The following is an 8,409-nucleotide window of genomic DNA, read 5'->3' as shown; positions in this document are numbered from 1 at the left end:
ACACTACCTATTAAGAGTACCAAATTTCACTAAAGTTAAATAAACAATCTAAAACACTCCTTTACTTTTGATTTTTTTTTTCTAAGATTTTGTGATATAATATGATATTGTGATTAAAGATTACGCATCCCAAATGTTAGGTTATGTTGTGATGTTGATATTGGTAGATTGTAATTTACCTAAAAGGCCAAAACCTAATCCACAACCATCGACAACACATCTACAATCAATTCATACACCCAACAAATGACACATATCCATGCCCAAGAATCATGATGTCCCTTTTCTTTACTTTACATTACATGGTTCAAAAATAAAATAAAAAATATTGTTTTTAGTTGTGCCAAGTGTCCAGTTTAAGTCTTATTGTAATGTCAGATTAATGAATGTGCAGTACGAATTGTTTCTAAACCACATGTTCTTACACAACTTTATATCTGATCAAATTGGATCCTTGCATGTACTACTACATCTATCTCTAAAAGCGGAAATTTTTGTAAGGATTACTAAAACTAGAAATTTTTTAACATATTTTGAATTAAGTTACGTTTATTATCCCTCCGTATTACTCTTTTTTTTTAAATCTATTCTTAAAATATTTAGTAGCAGCTTTGGTCCCTATTTGAGGTTTTGTAAAGTTTTGTATTTCTATTTGAACCCAAGTAAAACAGTTATATTTGAGACTAAAACTGAAGTACCAAAAAATAGTCATTTTATTTGAAATAATGACTAAGATTGAAAAGTCAAAAGAAAACTTTTAAGACCAAAATTGCTTAAAATTTGCAAGAAAAAAAAAACTTTTAAGACCAAAATTGCAAAAAAAAAAAAATAATAATAATAATAATAATAATAAATAAATAAATAAATAATAAAAATAGATATACTAAAGGACCAAAAGTATAACGTACTCTATAATTGACTAACGGTAAAATTTCACAAATGATCCTAATGTTTTCAATTTTTCCTTAAAATAATCCTTATAAAATGTTTTTTGGCTTGAATAAAATTTTTAAACAAATCTTGCACACCAGTGGTCATTTTAAGTTTAAATTTGTCTCACTGTTAGTTATATGCCCAGAGATGAGTTTGGGTTTAAAATCAGATAGTGGTGTTCATCTTTTTTTTACTTCATATGAGGATCATTAATCAAAAGGAAGGGTTAGTAATCGATTGAACGAATTCTAACCATGTAGTTGACTACACACACGATAAACTAGATCGAGAACACACACACACATACATACCTCTCTCTCTCTCTGAGGTAACCCTGGTTGATTTTTTTTAAACATAAAATAATAAAAATAATATAAAAATCTAATTAAAAAGGTATGATAGTCTTTTCATTTATATTTAACAGAAAAATAATGGTGTTCGTCATAAAGACCGATGTTATGCATAGGTTTGTTCCAAAAGAAACCATAGGACCATTCTTAAAATTGTCTTGCCTAAAAGAAACCATATTATTCTATTACTCTGGCACATGGAGGTTGAGTAGGTAGGTTTGCAAGAGAGAACTACTTAGTCATCACGTATGTCACACGACAGGTACGACTTCTAGAACACATGACTTTTGAGAAACACAAAGGTTGGTGTCCTTTCGATCTATAATATAATTAAAACTTAACAACTTCCAAAACCATAACACTTTCAAAAATAAATCATTTTCAGATATCATCATCAAGATTCACCAACACATATAAAAAAAAACTGATTACGCCATGAACACATGGCAGGAGACGTATACAAATCTCACCTTGGTTGTAATTATTACATAACATTTTTCCCCGATTAGCAAATAAAATCAAAAATAAACATCCCCGCACATCACTCCACAAAAAGACAAAAACCCTGCAAAAAAAGAAACAACTCCTTAAAGTTAATTCAAATAGTAATCAGGACAAGACTGAACAGGACAATACTATACTAGTCTGGGTCCCAATGGCCAACAGTACAACCTGTTTTGTTCTGTTATGTATGAGAAATGAGAATTATACCGGGAATTAGGGTTTTAGCATAGGGTGGGGTTGGTGGTGATGGGTTCAGATTGGAGGGCATTTTGGACAAGTTCCGACTGTTCTCTTCCATGAACGGTGTAGAAACCGGTGGCGGTGGCGGCAGAGGGAGCACGGCCGACGTATTTGACATCGTCAATGGTGCCTCTGTTGAGTGTTTTCATGGCGGTAGCAAGGCGGGGGGCAATGTAACTGTAGGCTCCCATGTTCATTGGCTCCTCCTGGCACCACACAATTTCTGCATCTGAAATATCCAATCAAATCCAACCAAAGTTTTAGTTATTCCATCAGTTTTTCTTATCAAGACATTTATTTCATATCAATTAGGGTTTGAAGTTACTTGGATATCGCTTGAGTTCACGCTGGATGAGGTCATATGGGAAGGGGCAAAGCTGTTCGACTCTGCAAATTGCAACGTCTTTGCCATCAATTGACTTCCTCTTTTCATCAAGTTCATAATAAACCTTTCCAGAGCAAAGAACCAAACGTCTAATTCCCTCTTCAAGATCTGAGTGGTCATTTTGGTCTTTTATCAGACGTTTGAATCTTGTTCCTTGTTTGTCAAAACCTGGGTGACCTTGGACATCGTCAAACTCTGATAGATTTGATTTGCATTCTTTGTGACGAAGTAGATTTTTCGGGGACATTACAATAAGTGGCTTGCGGAACTCCCTATGCAGCTGGAATGTAACAACAAAATGTTAAAAAATATATATATATATATATATATATATATGAATTATAAAATTTAGAAATGTATAATTGTCATCACCTGTCGACGTAACACATGGAAGTAATTTGCGGGAGTTGTGACGTTGACAACTTGCCAGTTGCATGTTTGGATTTGATTGCGGAGTGTTGGTTCCATTTCAGGTACAACAAAAGGATTATCATCGCTCATCTGTAATAAGATTTTTTACAAAGGAGATTGAATTAATAAAGGGAGAATATAGGAATCTGAAGGAATTGGAATTCGATTCCATTCCTTCGTATAATATAAGTGGAAAGAGTAATACCTGAAGAAAGCGCTCAAGTCTTGCACTAGAGTGTTCAGGGCCTTGACCATCATAACCATGAGGTAGCAACACGACTAAGCCAGTCTGTCTCAGCCACTTAGCCTCCCCACTGCTCAAAAACTGATCAAATATCACCTGAGCTCCATTCGAAAAATCCCCAAATTGAGCTTCCCATAACACCAACGAATTAGGGTTTTCCATTGAATATCCCAACTCAAATCCCAAAACAGCAAACTCCGAAAGAGAACTGTATCAAGAAGTAATTAATGGTTAACAAACTAAAATCATTTCAAAAAACTTTTGAGAAATTGTAGGAAATCATCACCTGTTGCTAACAGTAAACATTTCCTCATTTTGATTCATCATTACATGATCCAACGGACAGTATCTGTCCCCTGTTTCCTGATCATGGATAACAGAATGCCTGTGACTAAAAGTTCCTCTTTCAACATCTTGTCCACTCAATCTCACATGATTTCCTTCCACAAGTAATGTTGCAAAAGCAAGAGCTTCTGCAACTGCCCAATCAACACCCTCTCCACTTTCAATCATCTTAAATCGGTCTGCAAATATCTTCTTAACAGCTCTATGAGGCTTAAAAGTTTCCGGAAGAGTTGTAATCGCCTTTCCAACATTCTTCAAAATCTCAGGTTTCACCCTACAAATCAAAAGCCAAAACTATGTGTGTAAAACAATGTTTAAAATGAAAAAGATTTACATAATACATACCCAGTGTTACGAATACGTGAAAGTTGTTCAGGGGATTTAAATCCAAGCCAATAAGCAGAAAGCCAATCTCTTCTTTGAGGGACATAATCCTTACTAGCAAGAAACTCTTCATTAAGAATGGAGGTAACCTTGCTTTGAATTCTATCAATATCTTCTTTTGTAGCTTGCCCAGTTTCTAGAAGCTTCTTCTGATAAATTTCAAGTGAAGAAGGATGATTCCTAATGATTTTATACATCTTAGGTTGTGTAAAAGAAGGTTCATCAATCTCATTATGCCCAAACCTCCGATAACAAACAATGTCAACAACAACATCGGAATGGAATGTCTGACGCCATTCCGCTGCAAGCTCACAAGCATGAACAACCGCTTCCACATCATCACCATTGACATGAAAAATAGGAGCATTCAAAGCTTTAGCAACATCTGTACAATACTGTGATGACCTTCCAGCTTGTGGATCAGTAGTGAAAGCAACCTGATTGTTGACTACAATATGAATTGTTCCACCTGTAGTGTAATTTGGAAGACCACTTAAATGTAAAGTCTCATACACCACACCTTGCCCTGCAAAACTTCCATCTCCATGAATCAAGATTCCCATGTTCTTTGTTCTATCAGCATCATTTGAGTAATACTGTTTTGCTCTTGTTTTTCCAACCACAACAGGGTCAACAGCTTCTAAATGACTAGGGTTTGCAACTAAAGACAAATGTATCCTCTTTCCACCTCTTGTTGGGCGATCATATGAAGTACCCAAGTGGTATTTCACATCACCTGTTCCAGTGTAGAGCCCAACTTCATCAACAGGTTTTGTTCCTCCACTAAATTCACTGAAGATTTGTCTTAATGGCTTTCTCACAACGTTTCCTAACACATTTAATCTTCCTCTGTGGGACATTCCGATTACAATGCTTTCAACACCAAGATCTGCTGACCTGTCAAACATTTCTTTCATGCCTGGGATTAAAGTCTCACCTCCTTCAAGACCGAATCTTTTAGCAGCTGTCCATTTTGTGGCTAAGAAGTTTTCGAATTGTGTGCTCCAAATGAGTCTATCAAGAATGACTTCACGTCTTTCACTGTTGTATTGAGTGGGAGTTGGGGTTTCAATTCTGTCTCTTAACCAGTTGCATCTTTCACGATCAGCAATATGCATGTATTCATAACCAATGCTTCCAGAATAAGCTTGTTCGAGTCTTGTTAAGATTGATCTAAGGGTTTGAACAGGGCGATTTTCGGATAAGAAACCAGACATTCTCCATACACCGAGGAAAAACTCACGATCTAAATCGGCTTCAGTGAAACCATAGAAAGCAGGGTCTAAATCGTCTGGGATTTCACGTTTTTCAAGACCCAATGGATCGATTTTGGCTTTCATGTGGCCATATACTTGGTAAGCTCTAACAAGAAGCAACAAACGCATGCTTTCTTGGATCGTTTGGCCAGATATTCCAGGGGATGTGGAAGCTTGGCCTACAAAGTTTCTGAAGAAATTGTCCCATGATTCATCGACACTTTGTGGGTCGTTTTCCCAAGTTCTTTGAAGCTCTTCAAGGTAGACACTGCTAGTTCCATCTAAGAAACTGTCTGTTAGGCGAGAAAGGGGGACAGGTCTTGGGACAGGTGCAGATTGTGCTTTTGATTTGAAAAGTGTTGTGTGAAAATGTCGAGTTTGTGAAGGAAGAAGATGCTTCCTTGCTGCATATGTTCCAGTTTGTGATAAGCTTCTTTTGATTGCAAGCTTAGCTACACCAGATCCAGCCCTAAACCACGTCATCTTTTTCAACTTTTGAGTTTGCCTATCTCTTGGTTTATCTTAAATGCTGCATAACAAAATTTAAAGTTAATCTTCCATGACAAAATCTCAAACACCCAATGACCCAATAAACAGTTCAAACTTCAAAATGAAAATTATCAAACTCATAAGATTTTGTCATAGTTGTCAAAAAAACGTTTGTGATAGGAATTATACAAATCAGATTATGAAGCATACAATGTGAGTCCAACTGGAGAACTGAATACTATCTGATTCAAGAACATGCTAGTGAATCACTGTTGTATTAGAAGATTGCAGAGTACTTTCGTAACATATGAGTTCTATCCTAGAATTATGACATTAGGGTTTAGTGATGCAAAACTTAATTAGTAGCCGTGTTCAATAGAAATGTCTTCTTTGTTTGTGTTTGGTATATAGATGCAGTTAATTACTTTGAGACAAGAAAACCTTTTCATGATCAATGATGATGACTTTAGGTACAGAAATACATGTTCTCGATGTAACGTTTTACATTTCTATGTACTATGAAAAATATAGCTAAAAGAATCCAACCTAAATTAAATCCACGAACTAACAACAAACAACGATGCGCATGTTACTTTGTTAGAGCACCCATAAGATTTCAACAACAACAGACCCGTACACGCTATATTATTGAGCAGAATAAATTTCGCGGAAGCACTAGACGGATTCAAGCAAAACGAACGCTAACTTCTCATATCAGGAACTAGATCTATAAGTGAAGTCATTACAAGTACCAAAAATTATAGCTTACAAACTTGTTTTCGACTTCAGATTCACGCAATAGAAATCAGTAAAGGAAAAAGGATGAAATCGGGAAATAATAAATACAAATTAATATAAATTAGAATCGAAAGGATGAAAGAGTAACAAACCCTAATTTTGTGGAAGACGAGGAGGCGATGTTTTCTCCTTGAATCTAGAAATGGAGATCGATGGATTGTTTCATTGCGTTGAAAAAAGATGGTTCCATTTGAACCGACTCAAAGTATACGGACACTGGCGACCGCGATTCCCTTCTTCCAGAAATGGTGGCTGACAGATATTATATTAATGCCCCTGTGGTTTAATAACATGTCACGTTAGTCCTTTGTATTTTTTGTGCTAATTAAAAAATATTTAATCATCCTTCTAAATAATAAATGAAGGTTTTTTTGTCACATGTTAATTTCTTATTAATTTTGATATTTGTCATTTTTTGGTATTTTTAAAATAAATATCATCCACTTGTTAATTTTTGATTTGTTTCAATTTTTAAAATTAAAATCATATACTTATATATGTAAAATATTAAATATCATAATGATATTAAATTGCAATAAATATATTTTTTTCTTTCTTATTTTAAAATTGTACATTAAAAAATATTTTTTTTGTTTACATTTTAATATTTAATATTTTTTTAAATCAATTCGTATAATATACGGGTCTCATACCTAGTATTAAATAGAGAAGATTTTAAAAATGGTCACTTTATAACCTTTGGTGAAAATAATAAAATAAACAAATGTCTTCAAAAAATGACTATGCAGTCTCTAGACGATCTTCTGGGGACTCGGAATGTCTTCTATGAAGCCACATATAATCGGTCTATTGGTTTATTATTTTTCTTTATCCCAATTTATTTTTGCCCAAAACTTTTATCTTTCTAAAGAATTCTAAAAAACTAAAATTCTTAAAAGTTAGTTATCTAAAAAAAAAAATAAGTATAATTCTGAAATGTTTGAAAAGAGGTTGCTTAATCTGCTTAAAAAATATCTTTTGTTATATACCAAAATGCCACTAAAATTTGATTCGAAGTTGAGTTGGCAAGTACATGCCTAATGCATAGAAGGCCCTTTGCAAAAAAAAAAAAAAAAAAAAAAAAAAAAAAAAAAAAAAAACTTATTTTCTAGTTATTTTTTGGCATTAAAAATTATAAAATAGTCATTTTTATAAAGTTTTATATTAAATAACGTTTTTTAATAAAATGAGTTGTCAATGATAATGTGTGGATCTATTTATATTGTTTGGATTTGTATTGGTAAAATGGTAAGATAAACGTCGATTAGGGTTAAGTAGTTTTTTTTTGTAAGAATATAACAACTACTAGGCGAATGCCCGCACGTTGCGCAAAAACACCTATATAGTTGAAGTCTTTACAAATATATGATTTTTTTAAATACAACAATAACGTTGTTGTTAAATTTGATATAATAGTTTGTATATACTAAATTGATATAATATATTATTTATTTTGAATTATATGATAATATATACATTTATTATAACTTCATAATCTTAATCGTTTGAATGACTTTCACCCGCGAGTTACACATGAATAAAATTAAATATAATATATGATTTGATGTTATTTATAGTTGTTTTTATTGTTAATTAATTTTTTAAAATTTATTTGCTTAATGTTTTAATTTCTATCATTATAATTATTTAAAATATCAAACATTGTTTTTTTTATTTTAAAGCTAACAATATAATCATTTATATAGAGTTGTTTTTAACTATTGTTATTGTAATTTATTTTAAGCTATTTATTTGAAAACTTTTAACGATTATAAAAATATATTTAAGAAATATTTTAGTAAAATTGAGATACAATTTAGTTTTTGCTTCTATCACTACAATTTATCCGTTTAACTATTTACAAAATATTCTTTAGTTTTTTTTAAATGGAACTGAAATTTATATTTGAGTTGACATTGTAATGCGCAGAAACATCTATATAGTTGAAGTTTTTACAAATATATATTTTTTAAAATATAACACTAACGTTGTTGTTAAATTTAATATAATAATTTGTATATTAATTTGATATAATATATTGATTATTTTGAATTATATGATAATATATAA

The 8,409-nt window shown here is 32.4% G+C and overlaps 1 protein-coding gene across 1 annotated transcript; it reads right to left on the bottom strand.

The window, feature by feature from the left end:
- Positions 1 to 1,645: 1,645 nt before the first annotated feature.
- LOC145053694 (uncharacterized) lies at positions 1,646 to 6,586 on the bottom strand. The gene is made up of 8 exons (XM_079001784.1): positions 6,432 to 6,586; positions 3,758 to 5,581; positions 3,354 to 3,686; positions 3,029 to 3,275; positions 2,785 to 2,913; positions 2,353 to 2,692; positions 1,995 to 2,256; positions 1,646 to 1,848 (listed from the first exon to the last, which is right to left on the bottom strand). Exons 2-7 carry the CDS (start codon positions 5,533 to 5,535, stop codon positions 2,009 to 2,011), a joined length of 3,075 nt encoding a protein of 1,024 aa, XP_078857910.1. The 5' UTR covers positions 5,536 to 5,581; positions 6,432 to 6,586; the 3' UTR covers positions 1,646 to 1,848; positions 1,995 to 2,008.
- Between the last annotated feature and the right edge of the window lie 1,823 nt (positions 6,587 to 8,409).

The sequence above is a fragment of the Lactuca serriola genome, chromosome 5, assembly GCF_051521515.1.
Source record: "Lactuca serriola cultivar US96UC23 chromosome 5, Lser_US96UC23_V15, whole genome shotgun sequence".
Classification (NCBI taxonomy): Eukaryota; Viridiplantae; Streptophyta; class Magnoliopsida; order Asterales; family Asteraceae; genus Lactuca; species Lactuca serriola.
This window is presented reverse-complemented; position numbering and strand designations above follow the sequence as displayed.

What these genes read in the sequence shown, in the direction of transcription:
- LOC145053694 (XM_079001784.1), bottom strand. Translation starts at nt 5,535, where the DNA reads ATGACGTGGTTTAGGGCTGGATCTGGTGTAGCTAAGCTTGCAATCAAA. An exon ending in GACTTGAGCGCTTTCTTCAG is followed by an intron (nt 2,914 to 3,028) that starts GTATTACTCTTT and finishes ATCTTATTACAG; the next exon opens with ATGAGCGATGATAATCCTTT. An exon ending in TGAACTCAAGCGATATCCAA is followed by an intron (nt 2,257 to 2,352) that starts GTAACTTCAAAC and finishes TGGATATTTCAG; the next exon opens with ATGCAGAAATTGTGTGGTGC.